Source organism: Neomonachus schauinslandi, chromosome 10 (genome assembly GCF_002201575.2).
Source record: "Neomonachus schauinslandi chromosome 10, ASM220157v2, whole genome shotgun sequence".
Taxonomy (NCBI): Eukaryota; Metazoa; Chordata; class Mammalia; order Carnivora; family Phocidae; genus Neomonachus; species Neomonachus schauinslandi.
Window position 1 is genome coordinate 20103367 of NC_058412.1, and position 26538 is coordinate 20129904.

A 26538-nucleotide genomic window follows, 5' to 3' on the forward strand; every position below is an offset into this window, starting at 1 on the left:
CTGAGCCAATGGCTATGGATATTTTTATAGCCTTCCTGATACATACTGTTAGACTGTCCTTCAAAATGGTTACACCAGGTTTTTAAAAAATTTAAAAATAAACTACATGAATCATCTGCTCCTATCTTTTAATGCAAGATAGATGAGGTCTGAATAAGAGACTAAGTTTCCTAGAAAACGAATAGCAGAAATGGACAAAATAAATAAATCACATAAATTAAATGACAATTAAATGACAAATCATAAATAATGGGCTTTACACTCTGTAAATTTTGTTCTCTGAGTTATTTTTTAGGGTTTCTGACATTATTGCTTTGATCATGCTTATAATTAAAGTAAGTCTGTATTCTGATTTTAAATCATTGGTATTTAGAATCTGACCCTAAGTTAACTGTGAATCTAGGATATAGTCCCTAATGGCCACAAAAGTGAATTATTTCTATAAATGAGTGCTAGCTGGGGACAGAAATTGTCTTAAGAGAGACCTGAAAAATCTAATCAAGAAATGTTTCAAGCTTACAGTACAAATAGTGGTTAAGTTGTTCTAAATGCTATCTTGACCCCAAAACAAGCAAACAAAAAATATACCAAATCAAAAAGGGGGAGGGGAGAAAATTACAGGAAAAAGAAATCTAAAATAAGAGGTAAAATGCAGAAAGATCAAAATAAAGAGAAGAAAAGTAGAAACACTAAGTTGTATTCCATAAACATGAAAACCTCATTTAAAAGGAACGTTAACAGAGGTAACAGCAGAAAGTGCGGTCAGGGGCAGGAAGATGGAGAAAGTGAGACCAAAGTCAGTGGAACAAGCTGAGAGAAGAAAGTGAGCAAATGTCACTGGATATTACAGTACAGTGTTCTGGCTCACTTCTGTCTACGCTATTATTCAGCCATCTCAACTAAGCAGGACACAGCTGTGACCTGAAAGCCAGGGAGGAAAGGATTCCTACAACAGCCAAATTGCCAATCCCACTACAAAAGCTCCAGTCGTCACTTACACTCATACCTTAAATAAAATGCGCAAAAGTTTGCTTATGTTTTCTCCATATTAAATGTAAATGAGAAGCAAAGAGAGATTTCTAGAGACTGATACTCTGATAATCCTGTCACATTTACCAGTGATAAAGGGGACACACACACCATCACCCCTGCTGCCACCACCAACAAAAAGCTCAAGAACCAAGAAAGCAGTCGTCTGAAAACATCAGAAGGGACAAGAAACCCAGAGCCTCACAATTAGTCCCAAATGCACCAGAGGATGACATCCCTGAGCTATGAAAAATATGTAAATTATAACTCGTGAGCTCTGTATAAAACAAGACGGACAGACCACATGTAAACTGGTTTCCACTCTGGATGATTAAAATTAAGAAGTGGTGATAGGCTTCAATACCTGAAAATTTTACTTACGTTAAACATATCATTCTCGAGCCAAGATAATTAGTACAACAAAAATAATGAAACAGAGCTACAGATGGTAAAGAAACTGTAATTTTGAACATAAAGACGATTTTAAATCTATCTGCATGATATAAACATGGTAATTAGTGAGCTAGCATGGCTGGTATCTCATCAATCCATATCTGATGCGCAATGATCTGGCATTCTGAGCACACTGACATGTCACATTGGCCTGGACACGTGTCCTTTGTGTCACTTGAATACTGGTCACTTGTGTTCCTCCAAGAAGTTAAAAATCCACGTTAAAAAAACAAAACAAAACAAAACAAAAAACCCTGCCGTCACCTGGATCCCTTCCACATTTCACACAATACTAAAATTTGCACTTTTTCTCCAACAGTTACAAAAGAGAATTGCAATAATTTTAGTACTCAATCAACTATTGATATTTGGCAAAATTTTGACACTTACTATGTGCCAGGTCCCAGCTCGATGTAAATGTAGCAGATTTAATCATAGAAACTTACAGACTCCAGAGTTACCTACAATGTGGTTATATCATCAGTTTTCCATTTTTCAGCCACCTTCTCCAGTACTAACAAAGATAGCAATGTATATTCTTTACCTGGTGTCATCATCATTAAAAACAGATAAAATTCCAGCTTTCTTTTTCTTTGTGTTTGAATGAAATATAATTTCATCCATATTATATTATCTTCCTCAGAAAAACACCATGCTAGAATTAAGAAAATACTAAGAAATTTCAGCCTAAAAGAGTAATATTTTGAGATACCATGTGAAAAATACTCAGAAGAGTATTTAATAAAACTGGAAGTTTTATTACTAAAAATTTGTTTTACATTGCAGCTGATTTTGAAATAAAGATAAACCAGATAACAGCTGACCAAACATAGATTATCTAAGACCTTCCTTTAGAATATTTATATCTATATCCGGTGAACCATCCAGCTTTCCAGCTTCCAATGTCATGGTAACATGCAAGAAAATGCACAGAAAATAAATACACCTATCAAGTCATCTTGCCCAAAAGCCTGTGCTTAAATCTGACCAAGCCTCTATATCTTTCAATTAACACAAAAAATGTAGGACACAGAAGAACATCATGGGGATGCAATCATCAAAATCTAGTCCATGAGAAATGCTATAGGACAGATGACCCAGTTTCTTCAACAGAGCAATTCATAGGGTATCTCAACACTTCATTAAAACCCAGAGGTTCAATCTCACCTCCCTGAAACCTGCCAGAGTTTCTTCCTTACAACATGGCACTTTGATCACTGTGCTGTATCACGAGCGTGCCTCCCATTACAGGATTAGTATATGGAGTACAACAAAGTAGCTTAGGACAGGGCTATGAAGCTAGATAGCCTGAGTTGAAATCCCAGCTTCACCCCCTCAGTTAACTCATCTATAAAATGGAGAATATACCACCTGCTGCTCAAAGAAATTTTAAGCATTCAGTGAGAAAATATATGTAAAGCAGTTAGAACAATGCTTGGCATATCTTAGGCAGTTAGTAACTAATGAATAAATGAAAACCACATGCAAAAAAATTCAATAACTGAATTTCACCTCATTTGATTTCACTTAATCTTATAGTATCTAAGGAACAGTAAAATGACAAAATGGCCAACAGTAGGAAAAAATTTAGGAAAAATGAACAAAAAACAGGCTCTAAATTTCTAAGTAACTGCTTAACTCTAAGCTACTAAGGAAAAGTTTAATCACAGCAAATATCACCTGTTGAAGAATAAATTTATTTTAAAGAGGGCTAATCTTGACCAAACCTGGTAAAAATAGTCACATTTATTTTCTAACTAAAAGCACTCAACAATCATCTCCAAGCAAAATTTTTGATAATATGGACAACATTTTTAAAAGACTTTTTTCAAGGTCAACATTACTGTTCTGAATCTCTTTAGTTTTGTTGCTTTATTTCAAAACAAAAAACAAAAAAAACCTAAACAAATTAGTTGAACCAATTTTTCCATCTCAACAGTAGGCGGCATAACTTAAATACTCTGAGCCAGTTGCTATAAAGTGAATGATGTAGTAAAAACAAAAAAGTTCAATACAGCAACATCCAAAATTCTGAAAACATTAATTTAAAACTGTTCAAACGTCCTGATTTGAAAATACAATCTTTCAAATAATATGGAAGTACTTACATCTCAGTTTGTCCAGCATTTTTCCACCACACATGGTTGCTAACATAGCTTTAACTGAAAATACGGTCAGCTTGCCTCGGCCCTCACTGCAAAATAAATTATATTAGAAACAATTGCTAACTGGAACCACAAAAGTAATCAAAGCTATCACTAAATACCAAGCAATTAGTAAGCTGGCCCTTACCTTTATATGCGACAATATTACCTTGGATTTTTAGAAACCTTGGATTTTTTTCCTTTGCAGAATTAAGGCCTCGTGTATGTTAGGTAAACAGGGTTAAAACTACCTGAGTTATTTGGAAAGGAGCTTTACAAACATTCTGCAAAGAAATTTCTACTGGCTCTGTACACAGAGGCCAAATGGATGAACCAGAAGTAAATTTCCTATCAATTTAGCCTATGAAATCCACAGCTGAGTTGTTTTTAGTATTCAAAACTGAGGCACCACCTGGCCTGAATAATTCAAAAATGTGTCCTCCCACCATGATACATTGTTATGTACTCAATCCACAGGGTGCACACTGCTCTAAAGATTTTATTTTACATTCATCTTTGTTTTTACTGTGACAACCTTATGTTACCATGTGTTTATCCTAAGAAGCTTGATCTGTCTCAGATCCTCCCATACTACCACTGTGAGAAAAGTGAAGGGGAAAGAATAGGAATATGAATTCTTTTTCAGTGACTGGAAAGATGAAATACAGAACATACACGAATTATCCAAAACAGTGCTGTACATCATCTGCAGAGCCAAAGCAATGTCAGCAAGCCCCGCTGACCCGACATGTCCACTGCTCCAGCCAGCCAGCCACGCCCTTGCTCACAGCAGGTGAAAACATCACTAGCCAGCTTTTAAAGTCATCACATGCAAATGAACAATGGGCTTTTGTGTTCATTTTATAAAGCTTGTGCGTACAAAGTGTCACAGTAAGAGTAAAATAGCTTTACAATAATGAGAACTACATCATCTTGGTTTTGAAAAGCAAGTGTCATTCTATTTATCTTTACTGATGGTCCTAATAGAGTGTCTTCCATTTTCCAAAACTTTTATACAGTAAGATGACACCTGGAAAAGGCAAATGGTCTATAAACCTGAAGGTTCACAGTGAAAAGATCTCCAGGAAATACTAATGTTTGTTACAGTCTGATTTTCAACTATTAAACTCATTAAGTTTATTCATAAGATAAAACAGGAATCCCTGCAATTAGCTAAAATTAGGATGGGGTTTTTATTTTATTTTATCTTTTAAAGATTTTATTTGTAAGTGATCTCTACACCCAACATGGGGCTCAAACTTACAACCCGGAGATCAAGAGTTGCATGGTCTACTGACTGAGCCAGCCAGGCACCCCAGGACCGGGTTTTTAAATATGTAGTTCTTTAGAAATGCAGACACTGCTCCATATCTTTTATGGCACCTGCCAATATAAGGAATATGCCCATGTCAAATACCTACTGTACTGTATAAGCAACATGAGTAGCTATGAAGAACATCAACTATTAAAAGGAATGGATTTCTAAGACTGATACAGAACTTTTACAGTGGACATTTCTTTTTGGTCACCAACCGTCCAAATGCCACGTGTATATTTAAGCATGCCCTATCTTCTGAGACCAATACATGTCCCACCACCAAAGTGTGAAGAAAGAAAAAAAGAAAACCTCACTTGTTTGCTTTCCCATTTTTCTTCAACACTAAGACATGGGCACATGCCCCAAGTTCCACCAATAAGATGCACCCACTCGAGCCCACATAGAAAATGATCAGCTTTTAGAAGCAGGAACTCCAAAGAGTTCACCTGCAAGGGTGGCCGCACCCGGAGGGGTTACATGAAGCTTCCTGAGGCAGCAGAGACGGATTCCTCCGGCAGGTCGCCAGCCCAGCGGCAGTGGTATTCGGAGCACAGGCAACAACATCTGTGCCCCAGAGAGGTGCAGAGGTGTCTTCACGAGACCCGTTTTGTGACAAAATTTTGAGATATTTTTCTGGGCAGTGTGGTCATCAAGCCCACATTCCCAACCTTCTCAGAGAGTCTGTGGGTCACGCATATCCTTTTAACAGATTAGCCAGAGATGGTTTCTATTGCTTACAGCTAAGAACCATGATGGCTACATGGGCGCCTGGGTGGCTCAGTTGGTTAAGCAACTGCCTTCGGCTCGGGTCATGATCCTGGAGTCCCAGGATCGAGTCCCGCATTGGGCTCCCTGCTCAGCGGGGAGTCTGCTTCTCCCTCTGACCCTCTTCCCTCTTCTGCTGTCTCTCATTCTCTCTCTCTCAAATAAATAAATAAAATCTTTAAAAAAAAAAAGAACCATGATGGATGAGGTTTCTATCCTGAAGTAAAGTGGCCCAGAAAGATGAAGCAACGATAGAGAACATTCCTGAAGTCCAGAGTGCGAGGAGTAGTGCCTGGTGACCAGCAGAGTGAGAACAAAGAGGAAGTGCTCACCAACAGTAGATGAAGCCCTGATGCACAGCAAACAACATTTTTTAAGGTAAACTTGCTCAAACGTTTTTTTGCAGACACCGATTTCATGATGTGAGAATATCCAGAAGAAAGTAAAAAATTAATCTTAGAAGAGGTTTCCATAAAAATCAGGATATCGATTACCTCTGGGAGAAAGGAAAGGGGTGACACAGAAAGGACCACACCAGGGGCCCCCGGATGCTGACAGTACTCTGTCCCTCGGCCGCCAGAGAACCTACATGGGGCATCTGCTTCCCAGTGCCACATTACAGTGGACTTCACTTACTATCTTTCTGTAGGCATTTTCTAATTCTCAATAAAAACTGTTTAAAAAATAAATCCTGGGAAAGTGAAGGTTACCATTACTGGACCCAGCTAATGGTTTAAGGTGGAAAATGAAGGGAAACCCACAGGTTAAAAGACATTTAAGATATATAAACTGCATGCATAAAATTAATAATAAAATGCATTCAAAGAATAAAAATATTAAAAATACCAAGACCCAGGCCCTATCCTTAAATGCCCATTAATAGAAGACTGGCTATTTATGCTATCATAAAAAAGAATGAAAAATAATATATGAAAGATAAAGAATTATATACAAGATAGATTACCAAGTTAAAAAAAAAAAAGGCAAAGCATGGAATAAAATAACTGCTGTAATGCTATCTAGCATTCTGGGAAAGGATATTGAAAAATAGAACACTGGTTGCATCCAGGGTGGAAAGAAGGCAGCCAAAGGAAAGCATGGCAAGGTGGACACTTTTCACTTTAAGTATTAAACATGCTTATGCTAGAAAAGATGGTTCTCAATTCAATAATCTTAAGACACTAGAAAAAGAACAGCAAATTAAACCCAAAACAAGCAAAAGGGAAAAAATAATATGCTTAAGAGCAGAAACCAGTGAAATTAAAAACAGAAAAACAACAGAAAAAAATTAATGAAACCAAAAGCTGGTTCTCTGAATAAATCAATAATATTGATAAATCTCTAGCCAGACTGACTAAGAAAAAGAGAAAGAAGACACAAATTACCAATATCAAGAATGAAAGAACAGTTATCAATCACGTATTCTACAAACATGACAGAAATGAGGAAATATTATAAAGCCCATAAATTCAACAACTTAAATTAGAACAGCACAGACACAAACCACTCCTTGAAAAACACCAACCATTACAGTTCATGCAAGAACAAACAGGTCACCTCAATAGGCCCATATCCATCACAGAAACTAAATCTGTATTTTTAAGCCTTCCAAAAAAGAAAGCTCCTCATGCAGAAAGCGATGCTGGTGAATTCTAAACATTTAAAGAAGAAATAATTGCATTTCTATGCTAACTCTTTGAGGGCATAAAAAAAGGAGAAACACTTCCCAAATCTTTTATGAGACCTGCATTATTTTGATACCAAAAACACAATAGTCCATTACAACAAAAGAAAACAAGTTGGTATCCCTCATGAATGTGGATACAAAAATCCAGATGCCTAAATCCCAGTCCGTGCTTGGTATTTTTAAACAGTTTCTCGGGTTATTTTGATATGCACCCAGAGCTGAGAACTACCAACACAAAACTTTGAAGGCAGGACTAAGACTTTAGCTTTTATTTTGCAGGTAATGATAAATCAAAGGACATAATAAAAGATGAAAGAGAATAAATCATATTGTGATTGTGTAACTCTATCTCCGAATCTCATGTTCTTCCTTCAAAGACAAAAAATGAGATCTATTCCTGCTGCAAAGAAGAAACTGAGAAACTGAGGCCATTTGTGCAAACGGGAGAGTGTAGCAGAGCCCAGCATACTGGCAAGAGAGTCAGGTCAAAGCCAACTCTGTTATCGATAAATGCCCATCGATAAATGCCACATGGCAGGGCGCAATGGGTACTATGACACCTTTACTTCTGAAAATTATTATAGTAACACTTTTTTCCTAATCTTCAAAATGCTTTAGAAACATTAGTATTTACAACACTTCCCATCCCTTATTCAAATATTCTTTAACTCAGCTCAAATGCAAAATATTCGTTCTAGATTCAGAAAGTCTTATATTCAAATATGGGATAACAATATCCTTCTCAATTGACCTGAATCAGCACTTGTATCCTTTTCCACTCATTAGGATTATTAATAGTCTCTATGGCTGGTCTCAGATCAAGCAGCCCACAGATGTATTAAAAGAAGAGTGCATCACCCCTCAACTAATTCTTATCCATAATGTGTGGTTCCTCAACTCATCACCTCTCAGATCTACTTTCCAACCATTTTTCCATTCACAACAGCCACATGGCGATCTCCACACATAATCTCCCACCCACTGCACCATGAATCTTCTCTCTGCCTGCATGCTCTTTTGAGGTGTGCAAACATCTGTGTGCTTCGCAATGCATATCTTATGGAGTGTGAGGGGCTATGCATGTACATGTCAGTGGGTAACTCAACAGGATAAAGAGAATATTACAGGCAAGGTTGAGGGTGTTTTAAGTAAGGAGAAAGGAGAGGCATCTGAGATTAAGGATCATGAGGACCTGCAGACAGAGAGATCTGGGAATGATGTTTACTGAGCCCTTGTGTTCAAGAATCTGTTTATAAGTATATAACTGTGCATCCTCAAATAAGGCAGTGGGTTCAGGTCCAAATGATAAACTAACGTTCTCCACTTATAAATGCTGACCATCATTTACAACTTTAGGTTCACAGTTTCAACCATCAAAAGGTTTCTTCACCTTTCAAAAGGAAATACTGATACAAGCAAATTAATAAATGGTATATTTAAAGAAACCTTAAGTACTTATTAAAGATACTTACATAAAATCTAATCAACTAATAAAATTGGTGAAGGGATATTCTCAGAATTCTTCCTGAAATCACGTTACTTATATTTTTCTCTTCAAATAGAAAGAACCTTAGCTCCTTCCTCTCAACTGTTTGTTTTGTAGGCCACATGTCAGCGTTTTTTCCTTTGCTCTGAATGCTTTTCTTGGCACTGAGGCTCCTCCATCAACTTTAAGCCTAACTAAAACTTCCTATAGCTGCCCCCAAACAAAGCAAAGGGAAAGTGTCGCTTTTACTGTGTTTTCTAGTGTTGGATTAGCACTCCTGCATTCTTGCTCTGCAATTAGAGGTCGTTCAGAAGGACTGCAGCCGCTTAGCCGCCTAATACCCTGTGATTATGTCCTTTATCTAACTGATTCTTTCTTCTTGGAAAAACTCATTCTTGATCCTTCCCACCAGACATCTGAATTTAATCTGTATACACTAGTCAAGTTACATTTAAAACTAAAGAGTTAGCTGCCCTGGCTGTGGCATATATAACCTCACCAACAACTGTGTTTTCAGTCCTTTCAATGTAAAGTCCAAGTTCATCCCACAATCAGTTCTCTGCAAAAAGGATTCAGAAAAGATACTTAACCGGGTTTTGTTTTTTTTTTAAGATTTTATTTATTTATTTGACAGAGAGAGACAGGGAGAGAGGGTACACAAGCAGGGGGAGTGGGAGAGGGAGAAGCAGGCTTCCTGCCAAGCAGGGAGCCTGATGCTGGACTCGATCCCAGGACCCTGGGATCATGACCTGAGCTGAAGGCAGACGCCCAACGACTGAGCCATCCAGGCGCCCCTAACCGGGTTTTATCACCAAAAAAATGTGGCTCAACTTAAAATCTGGCCAATGATAACTGCAGAGTTGATTAGCAGGTCAATATTTAATAAGTAACACAACAGTGACTATTAACCCCTACATAAAGATACTAAAATGAAAGGACAAACAGGTAATATTTGTTGAGGATGATGGGAGAGAGGAAACTTGTTATTTTAACCCCACCCAAACGGTCTCTCCAGGGAGCACCCTCCCTCAAAAAGAAACATCATGCTTCTCTTTCTCAGACTTCCCTGCATTATTCACTTATATAGACCTATCATTTTATAGTCTGACAATAAACCATACACATGACTTCTAAAAAGAGTTCTTATTATCCAATGCTGAAAAAACACCATGATTAGCTCTGTGCCAAGCTAAGCAGACAGTGAGTCACCCTGAATACACATTGCTATGTTTTAACAGGCAGGTACCTTCAGAAGCCTCGACAATCCTCACCTGTGCCCTTTGGATGCGGGTTTGCTCATTTCAGTTTAGCAAAGTCTCAAATCCTACCTATTTTTTAAAAATATTTAAATTAACCTGGTCTGGATGGTGTTTACAGCTTGGCACTATCTAGTAAGAACTTGCTATTCAAATTAATACTTTTGAAAACAAGACCACAGGAAGCATTTTTTACTTAAGAAAACAAGCTGTTTCTACATCTTCAACAAACAATTGTGGATGCTGCCAACCATAAATTAGTACTTCTCACATAAAAATAGACTTCTACTTTAGAAACACTATTACTAGTCCAATTATCACATGTAGCTAAGAGTAATAAGAGCATTTCTCTTTGATTTTCAGAAACTCATATTTTTCCAATTAATCTTAATTTACAAAGCTTCACAGTGAATGGATTATGCAATAATCAACTGCAAATCAAGAATCCATTTGGCAAATGTCAAACAGCTTAATCAAGTAAAATCAACTTAGAATATTATTCAATTTTATCACAATCAGAATGCCTGATAATTTTCATTTCAACCTTACAAATATTTATTAAGAATTTAGCGCTGTGTTTATTGAGGAATAAAAGAAACATAAGGTAAAATCTCTGCTCTCAAGGGCCTTCAATCTTATTTGTACACTCATGAAGCAGCTCTGAGCATTACAAATTTAAGGTCAAAATAATGATATAGACAAATACTGTATGTCATCAAAGGAATGAAAATGGGGTTGGTGATTATAAGGTTACACAGCAGGTAAAAACTTGAGTGGGGTGGGGTCGGGGTGTGTGTGTGTGTGTGTGTGTGTGTGTGTGTGTGTGTGCTTGGAGGAAGAAATGAGTATGTCATGTTGGAAAAATTGAAAAGTGCCTCAGGGAGGGGGATGGGTTAGCCCAGTGATGGGTATTAAGGAGGGCACGTACTGCATGGAGCACTGGGTGTTATACGCAAACAATGGATCGAGGATCACTACATCAAAAACTAATGATGTACTGTATGGTGACTAACATAACATAATAAAATTTTAAAAAAAGAAAAGTGCCTCAAGTAGCTTACTTAGGGCTTGGTATGAGCAGGGAATTAAGGACTGATGCCATTAGAACTGAGGAGTAGGAATCTCATTCAAAAATCACAGGGAGCTTTGGAAGGTTCTTGAGGTGGGAAGTTACATGATGAAAACAGTGTCTTAATCAGATTAATTTGGAGGAACTGAATGGACCAGAGAAGCCTCTGTTACTACCTCTCTCATCACTTTCAGAGAGAAACAAAGGCAAGGAAAAAGTAACACTCAGAAAAAGTGTGTGTTTTCCTGCCTTTTCTTTAAAAAAAAAAGTATAGGGGCACCTGGGTGGCTCAGTAGTTGGGCGTCTGCCTTCGGCTCAGGTCATGATCTCAGGGTCCTGGGATCGAGCCCCGCATCGGGCTCCCTGCTCCGTGGGAAGCCTGCTTCTCCCTCTCCCACTCCCCTGCTTGTGTTTCCTCTCTCGCTGTGTCTCTCTCTGTCAAATAAATAAATAAAATCTTAAAAAAAAAAAAAAGTATAAAAAGGAACAGTAAGATAAGGCCTAAATAATAAGAAAAAAAAAATTTTTTTTTTCTGAAATAGTAACTAATGGTGAAACCCTTTGCAGGTCTGCAAATCCTGAAATCAAGAAGATTCTTTGAAAATTAGCATAAATGCATGACTTCTCTTGAAAGAAAAGAAAAGCTACAAAATAAAGAGCAAGTTATGGGAAGGGTGGTAAGTGAACTTCAAGTTCACTCATTTTTGCTCCGGGAATAATCCTGCCACCAAGTGCTGAGACTGTGGCTCAGTGAACAGGCTGTGGTGACATCACATCTCGACACCCACGTGGCTGCACAGGGGAGCGGCAGAGGCAGGTGGGCTGCCCTCCTCCTGTTCCACCAGGGCCGCTGTTCCTCTTCATTTTACACTAGTTTTCCCCTTAGGACTTCACCTTTTTAAAACATCCAAAACCCCTACCTCATTCCCCACCAACCCCTGGAAATTTCCTAGAAGAGCTATGTTTACACCCTTGTAAGAGTTAAATGTGCTGCTACTGTGAGCATCCAACTCTTCCCACTCAGCCCTACTTCTCTCCTACTTGTATTTGGCTGTATTTTTTCCTGCCATCCTGAATCCATCCGAGAATAAGCGGAGATAAGAGTAAATACTACACATAAATACATGAAGTATTTGTGCCTCCCAGGATATGATAGTTTTGTTTAAAAATCACTAATGAGGAAGACTGTAACCTAATATTATCTTTCTTTAGCAACGTCCATTCCATAATATGCTAGCTGGGCATATTCTGAATATAAGGAATACAATTACTTATTTAAAATGAAATTGTTTTTGCTTTTTTTATATTGTTTTGTTTTTAGCATTCAGTATTAAGAGAAACCTATGGAACTTTTAAATATATCCAAATTAAGTTGCTAAAGCAAGGTTTAAAAATAGTTTTTAGCCATATTTCCAAACTACACAGCAACTTTTTCCATATTTACCCATCAAAAATTATACACATAAAACTCTTTACACTAAAGAAATCTTTGGATTGTTCAAAGTAGCAACAGTGTTCTATACTGTTATTTTAGATGATAAACAATAACCTTGAGCCTTCCACTGATAGGTTCAACACTGATGTATTTTGAAGATTTTATCCAAACCTAGTTTCATTAGATATATGATTTTTTATAGGTTTGTTCCATTTAAGATGTAATTTCATTACATTCCAAGCAGTAGTATTTCTTAGAGCAAAAATCTGGGGGGGAAATAGTATTAAAACACAACAGAATGTGTGCACTGGAATCTTTGCACATGAAGTAATGACACTTGAGTTTGCTTCAAAAGAAGCCAAGGAAGGTGGGGCGGCGGGGGAAGAGCCTGGGGACACAGATGAAATAAGATCGATGATGTAATTACTGAAGCTGAGTGATAGATACCTTGAGTTTTATTACAATATTCTTTCTATGTTTGTATATATTTGAAATTTTTCATTAGAAAACACTTTAAGGGGCACCTGGGTGGCTCAGTCGTTAAGCATCTGCCTTCGGCTCAGGTCATGATCTCAGGGTCCTATGATCGAGTCCCGCATCGGCTCCCTGCTCCGTGGGAAGCCTGCTTCACCCTCTCCCACTCCCCCTGCTTGTGTTCCCTCTCTCCCTGTGTCTCTATCTGTCAAATAAATAAAATCTTTAAAAAAAAGAGAGAGAAAACACTTTAAGAGGGGGCACCTGGGTGGCACAGTCGGTTAAGCGTCTGAGTCCTGATTTCATCTCAGGTCAAAATCTCACGAGTCACGGGTCATGAGATCAAGCCCCACATCAGGCTCTGCACTGAGTGTGGAGCCTGCTTACAATTCTCTCTCTCCCTCTGCCCCACCCCACCTCCCCCCAAAAATAAAAATTAAAAATTAAAATAACTAAAAAAAACATTTTAAGAAAAAAATACCCTAAGAAAAGTAAACAGTCAAGCTACAAATAGAAGATATGTGCAACACAGATAAGCAAGAAAGGACTGCTACCTGGAGTCTCTGAAGAGCCCCTATAATCAGCACAAAAAGAAGAAACAACACACTAGAGTGGGCAACAGACATGAACAGGCACTTCCCAGAAGTAATATATTTGGCCAAGAAACACACAAAGACATGCTTGAGAATCAAGAAAATGCAAATCAAACAACAATGAGATGTCATTTAGCAAAAAGTGAAGTCTGACAACTGTAAGGCTTTCAGAAACAATGTGGATTGAGAGGATCTCTCATGCATTGGTACAATTTATTCAAATAATTTGATACTATCTTCTAAGGCTGAATTTCATGTACCTCCCCCACCCAATCAGCAACTCCATTCCTCAGGTTAGGACCAAGAGAGCAGTTTAGAACACTTGTACGCATGTACCAGGACACACATGTAAGAACATTCCAGGCAGTGTTGTTTCTCAGAACCAGAACCCAGGGAAAACAAAATGTACAGTAACACAACAGAACGTTATGCAACAGTGAAAATAACTGAACTACAGCTACATGCAACATGAACGAATCTTGAAAAGCTATTATGCATGAAGGAAGTAAATCAGATAATAGTACAGACAGCATGACTTTCTTTTTACAATTAGTAAAAATAATTACAATTAAACAACACTGTGCTTATGCCTCTCTATGTGGAAAAAACTGTTCTTTAAGAAGCAAGAACATGATAACACAAAATCAGAATCAGGTTCACCTTACTTACGTGCAGGTCGGTGGGATGGGACAAGAGAGACAAACGTAAGTTACTGCTAATGTTCAAGTTCCCAGGTTAGATAGTGGGGCTCGCGATGTTTATTACTTCTAAGAATGGATGGGGAAGAAAGCACAAGCAAAAAGAGCGCTTAGAGACCACGCCACCAGTTCAGGCAGAAGAGGATGGCGGCGGGCTGGGTGGTAGCGGTGGGGCTGGAGAGACGCACACAGAATCGAGATTCAAGGTGTAGAAATGACAGACCCTGGTAACGGCATGGATGTGAAGCTGAGGGAGAAGGAAGGGTGGATTTGATTCTTACAGGTTTCAGATTTTAGGAGCTGGGTGGAGAGCGGGGGCCATTTAACAGGAAAGGGAGCCAGACGTTTATGACGTGCTGCAGAGTTTCGTGGTGGACACGTGGCCGTCTCCCTCATAGCCAGTCCAACCACCCCCCACTGTGAGGCAACAAGCAGTGAGGGTGAGAATTTAATCACCCTCTGCTCCAGAGACACAACTCCTGATCTGTTTGAGCTAAAAAGCATAACACCGACACATGCATGGCCCAAATGCACATTTCTGGAGGGACGCTCAGACACCTTAGTTTGGTGTTGAAAGAAACCAGCTCTCTCTGCTTCTTAGACTTGAAAGGGGAAACACGTAGTAGCTGACAGCAGGCATTTTTTGAAGTAGCAAAAGGATGAAGCTGATACAAGAGGAGGGCAAAACCACAACCACTACGAAGAGAAATGAAGCCAGGGCTCTGACACAAGCAAGATCGAGGGCGGGCCTGCCTCTGGGCTCCTCAGTGATGTGAGCCTATCTTCCTTTTACCGCAAAGCCCATGTGAGTAGGTTCTCTACTGCTTGCAACTAAAGACACTGACCTAATACATCAGAGATGGAAAGGGAGTTTGTAAATCACAAGCCCTAAATAATGAAATTGGCTCAAATGAAGAAGAGTAAGGAAGATTTCCTGTTCCTCATGCTGGGAGTTTCAATATTCTTGTTCTTTAAAAAAGAAGAAATAGTTGATCACAGCATCACCTGTTGCACCTTCGGACCAGACCACATGACTACAGATACTGTCATACTGAGGACCCAACAAGGAAAAAAATGAGGCTATCCAAATGTTTTGACTATTCCTCATAGCTTTTACTAATGTCCTACAGAGATGCTTACAGTATTGTTGTCTGTGGTTTTTTTTAGCCGTCAAATGTAAAATACTTTAAATCCTCAGCATTAAAATAAATTAATTCCTAATAAAATGCACACTTGATGGAGAAAGTCTAGATCCTATTTGTTTCTCGCTGTAGTTTTATAGTCTTATAATCCATTATAACCAAAAAACAACCTGGCTAAAAATTTGACTGTGAATTTAGAGGTTAGGGGACTTAAGAATAATTAAATAATTGTTGCATTCAAATTTTAACTCAAGAATTATGAAATAACAAAATCCTGAAAAGACTAATTAAAATCAATAACTAGATACTCTACATATCAAAGGGACTCTCGAGCCTAAGTAAATAAAGAGGCCAATCAATAGAGAGACTAATATTTGAAATATTTCACAACAAAATACTGTAATTTTCAAAAATAAAATTCCAATAACCACATCCTTTCATTTTACCAGTACATGAAAGCCAATTTCAAATTACTGAAGAGCAAAATAAGATGTTATCATATATATCAGATATGTAAGAGTTCAAGGTTAGCAATGATGTAAGGATTGATTCTGATGTCCATGGCCAAAGTTTTCAATAGGATATGACGTGAGAATTACCAAATTCACCACTGACATACTACTGTCCTTCCTCTTCTTAACTCACTCAACTTTTTTTGTTTTTCCTAGTTCTCTAGTGTGCTGTTCTTCTGATCTGTCTTCATTTGATTTACTGTTTGCTTATTCTTCTCCTTTGTCTCTGTCTGGATGTGTCCAGCTATCTGTGACTATGTCCCAGGACTCCTCTGCTCCTAAGTTTGGTCTTCCTGTTGTCTCTTGCTATCTTTTTGCTCTTCCTTCTCCTTCCTTCCTTAGCCATAGTATTTAACTTACTTGACATGATTATGGAATCAAAGTTTATAATCTGTCTTATCATTTTTAAACAATAAGATGACTTTTATTTCTGATTTTGTAAGAAAATTGTTTATTGAATTAATTTGTGTTGTGCAACCCTGAATTGATTTACTCAGTGAATTGGTGTCATGTGCTGCTTATTCACCACAGAAATAACCATTTTTACTAAGGTCTTTGGATCAAAAGAGTCATTCCCTGAACAGTATAAAATTAACCTTAGGGATTCACTAATCTAAATTACTAAAAAAAAAAAAAATGGCATTCAAATTCTGGGACTTATGTCTCATGTGTACTTTTGTTTTAAAAATTCAAATTTCCTGGGGCACCTGGGTGGCTCAGTCGGTTAAGCATCTGCCTTCAGCTCAGGTCATGATCTCAGGGTGCTGGGATCGAGCCCCATTATCAGGCTCTTTGCTCAATGGGGAGTCTGCCTCTCCCTCTCCCTCTGCCTCTCTCCCAATGCTCATGCTTTCTATCTCTCTCTCTCAAATAAGTAAATAAAATCTTTAAAAGAATAAACAAAATAAAAATAAAAATAAAAATTTCCTAAAATCATTTTTTATTAAAAGATGGAATATCTAATTTGATAACATCTTATAAAAATGTGAATTTAGTGAGAGCCTACATTGTGACTTGGCTTTGACACCTGCAGACTTTTACCATTAATTCAGAGTCTTTCAATATTATAAAGTATAGGGCGCCTGGGTGGCTCAGTTGGTTAAGCGACTGCCTTCAGCTCGGGTCATGATCCCAGGGTCCTGGGATCGAGTCCCACATCGGGCTCCCTGCTCTGCGGGAAGCCTGCTTCTCCCTCTCCTACTCCCCCTGCTTGTGTTCCCTCTCTCGCTGTGTCTCTCTCTGTCAAATACATAAATAAAATCTTTAAAAAAAAAATAAAAAAATATTATAAAGTATAATGAATAACATTTTACAAATGTACGAACTCAAAGTAGGTCTATGGAGAGAAAAAATGAAGCAGAAAGAATTAATGCATCCAAACCAGATGATCAACAATATATCAGAAATCAAAAATCTAAACTCTTGGTTCCTGGAATATAAACATTAACTTTTGTGGTTCCATCATTTATGATTTCTTTTTGTTTTTTATAACACCAACTTTATTCTCCATGAATACAAATACAGCAAATCACTTCTGTTTTAATTTGGAGTACACTTAAATAGTTTTCTTCTAGTGCTATAAGGTGTAAAGACAATGTTCTGCACTGAAAAAAATTAAAATAGTATCCTAAACAGAATGAGAAGAAAATAAAATATAACCAAAATAGTAGTTATAACCAGAATAAGATAACCAAAATAGTAGTCAAGGGGCATTTACTATTACACAGAGTAAAGAAAGGTTAGCTTTAAGGGCAAATAGAAAGCCCATAATCAAATTCACAACTTAGCTATACTTCTCTGGATAGAGAACAGCTACACTAAGGTACCTATAATTTGATCAAACAATATGTCTCAGTGTTGTGATTCTCCATAATTTTATAGCACTTACTATGTGACATGCCCTAGGACGGTGAGTCACTCTGGCATTTAACCAGTCTTTAGAAGGAACTTAGATGGAATAATTTCCCTTTTCACTGTGATTCTAAGTTGACAACCCTCAGCAAGGCAATCTGGAAGAAGGATGACTAAGGGACATTCTTAAAATGAAGTAAGCAAGCAAGGTACTAGCCTGTCATATGCAGCAATCATAAAGTTGAGGAGGAGGCTGATGGACTGCTCCACGCTGATTTGGTGAGTAGAAGGAAGGCGCTTGTTCAGCTGGTAGTAGACAGAGGAGATGACAGTTTCGAGGCGGGACACACTGATCTCAGTGGTATGGTCCAGTGTATTAAGGCCATTGTCTCGGAAGGCTTCAATCATGTTCCAGATATCAACAAGATGGACTAAAACACAAAGAAAATGAACTGTCAACAATTTAAAAGTTTTAATTCATCAGAAAGGTATAAAAACTTTTCATTTATTTACATCCAGCAGAATGGTGCAGGGTGGCAGAGTAAGATCCCAAAATACGCCACTTTGGCCTAAGGATTATTTTGAGCTATTTTGACACTTGAAAAACAGCAGGTGCCAAGAAGGTCACGCTAAACTTCTTTTTTCTTCTGGAAAGCAGGAAATAAACTCCCAAGTGAAAGATGCCCTCCCTATTCCAAGGGGAAAGAAACATTCTTATCCCCAGAGACAGTGAATTGAGGCCAAGAGAAATCTGACAGATTTTATTAAAATAACCCTTATCTTCCTTGAGACTCCCCATATATTTTAGTTATTTTTCCACAAGTGCTACTCCTTCTTCCCTAGTATATCAGCACTTAGGCCTCATCCTTCCTTCGGGTCTTCATTTTGCTATGGGGGCTCCAGGTACATGTAAAAATCTGTGTGCTCTTCTCCTAATCTGTCTTATGTCAATTTAACTCTCAGGCCTAACCAGAGACCCTAAGAGGGTAGAGGTAAGGTTTTGCCTCCCTTACAATAGCCTCAAAAATATATATTGTCAAATTGAACAAAACATCAAAGAGACAAATTCACAAGCTTAGTGGGAGCTATTAACACGTTTCTCTTAGTAAGTGATAGAGCAAAGGTACAAAGCCTAAGTGCAGAGGTAGACAAACATTACAACTGGCAAAGGAGGCATAATGGGCACTATATGAAATACCGCCCCCAGTGATTAGAGAATATGCTCTATTTTCAAGAACACAAACAATGTGTATGAAAATTGACCTTATCCTGAGCCATAAAGCTAATCTTGGCAAATGTCAGAGGATTTAAGTCATATCAACCATGCTCTCTGATCAAAATGAGATTAAGTTACAAATCGTCAAAAAGACCACTTCAGAAATTAAGAAACATAGTACTAGGTAATGTCCTTAATCTGATTAAGGGTATTTACAGAAAACTGCCCCAAACATCTTACTTAATAGTAAAATGTTGAAAGCCTTTCCTCTGATATTGTGAACGAGGTAAGAAATGCCCACTATCGAATGTAAATTGGTACGGTAACTGTGGAAAACAGTATGGAGGTTCCTCAAAAAATTAAAAATAAAACTACCATATGAACCAGTAATTCCACTATTGGGTATTTGCCCAAAGAAAACGTAGACGCTAATTCGAAAGACACATGCACCCCTCTGTTTACTGCAACATTTATTTACATCAGCCAATATATGGTAGCATCCAAATGTCCATTGATAGATGAATAAATAAAGAGGATGTGGTATACATACAGAATGGAATATTATTCAGGCATAAAAAATAATGAGATTTTTACCATTTTCAACATGGATGGATGTAGAGGGTATTATACTAAGTGAAGTAAGTCAGAGAAAGACAAACACCATATGATTTCACTTATATGTGGAATATAAAAAAACAAAAGAACAAAAAACCTGAAACAGGCCCATAAATACAGAAAACAAACTGGTGGTTGCCCGAGGGAGGGAGATGGGACAAAATGGGTGAAGGGGAATGAGAGATACAGGCTTCTAGTTAGGGAATGAATAAGTCATGGGAATAAAAAGAAAAGCATACGGAATACAGTCAATACAGCCTTGTATGGTGACAGATGGTAGATACACTTGCAGTGAGCATGGCATAACAAAGAGTTACAGAATCACTATGTTGTATACATGAAACAAATGTAACATTGTGTATCAACTACAATAAAAAAAAAAGAAATGGAGTGCCTGCGTGGCTCAGTCAGTTAGGCATCCCATTCTTGATTTCAGCTCAGGTCAAGATCTCAGGGTTGTGAGATCAAGACCCATGTCAGGCTCCGTGCTCAGCGGGGAGTCTGCTTCAGATTCTCTCCCTGTCCCCCTTCCTCTGCCCCTCTGCACACTCACACAATCGTGCTCTTTCTCTCTAAAATAAATAAATAAATCTTTACCAAAAAAAAGGCAATGCCCACTATCATCATTTCTATTGTATTTTGGGTCCTAGCCAATATAAATAAGCAGTAATTAACCATGTGAGTTTCAGAAATGAAGAAATTTAACTGTCATTATTTAGAAATGACAAAATTCTACACGTAGAAAATCAGATTCTCCAGATAAATTACTAAAATTGATATTTGAGTCTAGAATGATTGCTAGATAGAAGATATAAAAGTCACTGTATTTCTATTACTAACAAAAATGAAATTTTAGAATACTATTTATAATAGTAGCATAAATCATCAAAGATTTAGGAATAAATCCAATGAACGAAGTGCAACATCTCTACCAAAAAAAAAAAATCTATAAATATAATTGGCAGAAATTAAAGACCTAAATAAATGGAGGGATATACCATGTTCACAGGAGGTAATCTGAAATTGGAAACATGGTGATTCTCCCCAGCTTAACCTATAGATTCAGTGCAGTCCCAACAAAATGCCACAGGGCTCTCCATTAAAAGGATAAATTTTACTATATGTAAATTATACTTTAAAAAAAAGAAATAAAAATGGAAAAAATCCCAGCAGAGTTCTTTGTTTTATTTTGTTTGCTTTTAGTAGAAATTGATAATCAGATTCTAAAATGTATATTAAAATAAATGTAAAAGGCCAAAAATGTCCCAATCTTAAAAAGAAAAACAGAACAAAGTAGGAAGACTTGCTCTATCTGATATTAAGACTTATTATAAAGCAGGGTGCCTGAGTGGCTCAGTTGGTTAAGCGTCTGACTCTTGATACTGGCTCAGGTCATGATCTCAGGGTCGGAACTGAGCCCTGAGTTGGGCTCCTTGCTTAGCACAGAGTCTGCCTAAGATTCTCTCTCTCTCCCTCTCTCTCTCTGCCCCAAGCCCCCTCACACTCTCGCTCTGTCTCAAATAAATGAAAAAATCTTAAAAAAAAAAAAAGACATTATAAAGCTACAGTAGTGGTTATTGACAGGATAGACAAACAGACCAGTGGGAGACAAGAATCCAAAAGCAGGTCCTCTCATATATAGAAACTGCTATGAACATTCTTATATATTTCTCCTAATGAGTATGACGAAAGATTTTGGGGCAGTGAAGAAAAAAGGGTGGTTTTTTTTCAATAAACAGTGTAGAGACAATAGAACATACAGGTGGACAAAACTGAAGTTTTACTCCTACCTAAACTGTACATCCACAAAAAAAAAAAAAAAATTTAGTCTGATTAAAGAATCCTAGGTGACAAAATAAAAATTCTAGAACAATGCATCTTTTACTGTACATTACTAATGCCAGTAGCCAGGTTTCAGACTCTGAACCCTCCACACATAGACTACTGTTTCCCAAGAATAATTACAGGAAGAATTATTAAAATGGTTGTTGCTCTGACAGTGGTTTTTAAACTTTTTTACCACAACCCACAGAAATATATTTAAATCAACACCAACACACACACACACACACACACTCTTCTAGATATATAAAAAACAAAAGTTTCACAAAATACTTTTAGACTTACCACATTAATTTGTGTTCTGATTTTTTTTTTTCTCTTTTTTTCTTTATTACATGTTTTAAATTCTGGCTACAGCTCATCAAAATGATTTCATGAACCATTATTGGGTCACAACCCATAATTTGAAAAACAATGCTTTAGGAAACCAGAGACTTCAGTCAGGATGGCATGGTAAACTCTCTAGAGAGAATTTTATGCTAAGATTTCTGAAAATAACACTTAAAGTAGGGTAGAAGTATTCAGATGTAAAGTGACTTACCCAACATCACGTTTATAGTAAATGCCAAAAACCAGGACTAAAACTCATGTTTTTCCAATTCTAAAGCCAATGTTCTTTCCATTATACAAAACCATTCTTTATTAATACACACACACACACACACACACACACACACGAGAAAAGTACAATAAGTCTGACATAAGTTTATCTTCATGGAAATTAAGAGAAAAAAGATTTTATGCGTCTGTGTATATATATATATAGGCCTACATATATATACACACACACATACACACATACATATTTTATTTACTTATAAGTAGCAATTCTCATAGTGATTACTTATAGAAAAGGCTGATTCATGCTGTATTCATTTTAATCAAGAAAATTAACTTATTACACCTCTATCAGCATATTACTGTTTTCTTCTTCCAGAAGCTGATTATCGTATTAATTTTGTATAAAAGTTATTTAAAACAGGTGAGAAGAAGAAATCAATTCTCTCATTTAAAGTACATTAATACTATGCCAGCCTCAAAACCAGTTACATTATTGAATTTTGTAAACATTTTGAGGGACACACACTAAATGACAAGTTCTTTCCATGACAAAGCTTACATTTTAATAAACACTTAAGACAAAAACAATTCAATTAACATTACAATATGACTAAAAGATACTAAAACCTTTTATTTTCTATTATGCACTATCCAGCTATCACAGAAATTAGCTGAAATGACTTACGGTTGCATCGTTTTTGTACAAATCGTAATTTGCAAGCTGTTCTATAAGTTGATAGTCGTATGACATCAAAATTCTGAGCACCTGAAAAAAGTACAAACAACAGATGTTCAACGGGATTTACCACTGAATTTCTCGATACTGGGAAGTGACTATTCCACAGCGTGTGCATGGGCCATATATCACATGTCAACCAGGCCTTCTTCTGAGAAAACAAAAGGGGTCAGGAAGGGTTAGGCACACTTTCTACGTGACCACTCCATGCCAGCAGTTTTGCCTACCTTATCCTGTCTGCCAGCCTGACAAAAACCCTGATGGAGAACACTCATAACCTCAGTGAATCTTTCCTTCTATACCACTTCTACAGGAAATACTAGGAAATCAATGGTAAGCAGCTGGGAAAGGGAAGTCCCATCCCCAATTAACCAAACAGAAAGAGTAGTAATCTGATCAGTCAGACTGCAGGACATTTATTGGGCCATGTTTGCTAGTGGAGAAGTAACGACAGGAAAATGTCAGTGCATATGGCATAGAACTCACTCTCTTCAGATGAAGAATGAAATAGGGCAAATATCACACAAGCCCAAAGGGAACTAGTTGAGGAAAATGGGAAACCCCACAAGCTCCAGCCCCTGAAGTTCTAGGTGCTATTCAAGAATCAAGTATTACTCTTTGTCATTTTTCTCATACATTTACCTTCTTCTGAAGCATTCATCTTTCCTGGTTTCTATAAGGAAAATCCTCATACACTGCTCTAAGAATAGCCTTCACTTTTAAAAAATTTCCCTTATGTAAGTGTCATGTTGATTTCCTGATCAGAAAATATGGTAGTTTGGCACATAAAAAATGGAACAGAAAGTCCCCAGTGAAGAAACTAAAATGATTATGTTATCCCTTTGGATACTGTGAACTAGAAAAGATGACTCTTCACTCTATTATCATTCATTTTGAGAATATTTCCTTATAAGAAATACACTGAAATGTCACTTTAATACTAATGTCATACAGTATATTTCAAGCTTATCAAGAAATGGTACAAAGGGTCCTAACTAAACACATAGGCAGAACTCTAGCCACAGGTGGAGAGCCCAGTGAAGCTCCTGGACGGACAGGAGACAATCTAAAAATACTGAGTATCCAAGAGGTACAGCGAAAGGATGAGAAAGGATTAACCCTTCTTTCCATATTATGACTCTCTTCATTCATGAGAATAGGATATCAACTTCTATAGTATAACCAGATCCCAAGAAAAGCAAAGAGTCAAATGGAAGAGTTTTATTGTATCTGCCTGTATCAGAAGCTTGTATCAGAGTCTCCTGGACAGGAACCTGGAATCTTCGTTCCAGGGAGTCCTATAATCAAGCTAGGTTTGGAAAACACATAACTACCCCACTCAGCTACAAGGTCTGGCTCGTGCAACTCTCAAATTTACCTCACACCCAACTCCAATGAGTACGGGCTACATATAATTACCCAAACATGCCAAGCTCTCTCATCTGAGCCTTCGTAAGTGCTACTTACTACTCCAGCCCTTTCTTCATCACATCACTGAACTGACTCAGCCTAGACATTGCTTCCTCCCAGACCCCTTCCTGGGCCCCCCATGCTTCCCCAATCATGGCCCCAACTGCCCTATCATTCCTTATTTCCATTTTCAGGAAAACAAGTTCCATGAAGGCAGAGACCATTTTATTGTTGTGTTGTTTGCTACTATATGCTCAATAGGACATAATAAAACTAGCCCCTGAAATATTTATTGAATGAATAAATAACTGAAAGTTACAAAGTTCTGTGTTGTTGGTATAAAAGACTGACCTGCTTTCCCCCAAAAATATACCAAGTAAAGTCAAAATATTACACAAACTATACAATTTTGGAAAAGCTAATACAAGGAGATGATAAAAGTAGTGGGGAAAGCAACTCCTTTCCCTGTATAAACATGTTGATGCATGTAGCCTTCTTCAGATAGAACACAGGATTCCAAACTGCATTCTAGGGAGCCACGGGATTTGGTAGAGGTGCTCGGCACACCCACAGAAGGTGTAAGGAAGTAAGTATATTTTGTTAAAAAGGCATTTAACTAAAGAGATGAAGAGAAGAGAAAGAGAAAGAAGAGAAGAGATAATAAACCTAGTAAATGTAAGGATAGTAACATTTCTGAATTGTCTGAAACCCTTACAACCATTTTTTTAATAAAGATTTTTATTTATTTATTTGACAGAGAGAGATACAGCGAGAGAGGGAACACAAGCAGGGGGAGTGGGAGAGGGAGAAGCAGGCTTCCTGCTGAGCAGGGAGCCTGATGCGGGGCTCGATCCCAGGACACTGGGATCATGACCTGAGCCGAAGGCAGGCGCTTAATGACTGAGCCATCCAGGCGCCCCTACAACAATTTTTAATAAGCTAAACTTTTCAAGAGAGTAGGAGTCTGAATAAGTAACAAAAATAAACATAAATGACTTCCTTGTTTTTTTTGGCAGTATGAATAGAAACCCTGGGGATCAGAGATGAAGCCAGAGGTCCCAACAGAGAGGAAGGTACAGACCACAGAATAGTGACTCTGTCAGTGGGTGAACTAGAAACAGAAGAAAAAAAAATCCCACAAAAGGAAATGTTAGGGACACATGACTGGCTCCACCTAGATTTAGACTTAAATTTTTAAAGCAAACAAAGAAAGTGGTAATCAAGTAAGTTAGACAAAAGAAAAACTGACCATACAAAAGAACTATAAAGTCTAATTTGTCATGTTAAAAAAGGTAATACTAAAAATAGCATATATTTCATGAAGGAGGTGCTCTAAAACTGTCTAATAATCCTGTATTGCTTCGAATAAAGTTATAAATATTGATAAGCTCTGGACTTCATTTTAATTGATGTTAGAATTTTTAGGGTAGCCACAAAAAGAATAGAAAAAGAATATACAAACCACCACCAAGAAGACAGAAAAGTGGAATGGAAGGAAGAAGCTCAATTCATCTAAGGAAGGCAAGAAAGGAAGAAAAAACAACAGAGAAAGGACACAGTTTAAGTACAAAACAAGCTGGAAGAAAAAGTGAAATATATCTGTATTCATAAAAAAAAATTAAACAGGATAAATTCTTCAGTGAAAAAGCAAAGACTGTCGGTCACAACAGTTGTTGTTAAATAATCTAGCTTACACTGCTTACAGGAGATACATATAAAACATAAAGATACAGGGGCACCTGGGTGGCTCAGTCACTTAAGCATCTGACTCTTGATTTCGGCTCAGGTCATGATCTCAGGGTCATGGGATCAAGCCCCATGTTGGGCTCCACGCCCAGCGTGAAGTCTGCTTAGGATTCTCTCTCTCCCTCTGCCCCTCCACCCCCCCACACCAAAATAAATAAATGAATCTTAAAAAAAAAAACATAAGGATACAGAAAGTTTTTTAAAAGAAACAAAAGATACTGTACAAGGCATACTAACCAAAAGAAAACTGGTATAGCTATACTAACAACAAAATAAACTTCACAGCAAAAAGCATCACTAGAAAAAGAGTATACCTACATAATGACAAAATATTCAATTTCCTAGGTAGATGTAATATTTTAATACATGTGCATCTAAGAACAAAAGCTTCAAATCACTGTCAGAACTAAGGGGTAAAAAATTAAAGTCCATGATCAAAGCAGAGATTTTTTACAACTTTCAGTAATTAAGCGGTCAAATCAGTAAGGACAAAAAAGGTC

General features: G+C 37.4%; 1 protein-coding gene across 4 annotated transcripts in view; it reads right to left on the reverse strand.

The window, feature by feature from the left end:
* The window catches only part of DTNB (dystrobrevin beta), a 232044-nt gene that overhangs the window by 171840 nt on the left and 33666 nt on the right, over positions 1–26538 (reverse strand). For all 4 annotated transcript variants that reach the window (XM_021697733.1, XM_021697735.2, XM_021697732.2 and 1 more), the window contains exons 3-5: positions 22832–22912; positions 18130–18343; positions 3591–3676 (exon numbers count right to left, since the gene is read on the reverse strand). In XM_021697733.1, coding sequence (XP_021553408.1) covers positions 3591–3676; positions 18130–18343; positions 22832–22912 — 381 coding nt within the window. The remainder of the gene's footprint in view (positions 1–3590; positions 3677–18129; positions 18344–22831; positions 22913–26538) is intronic.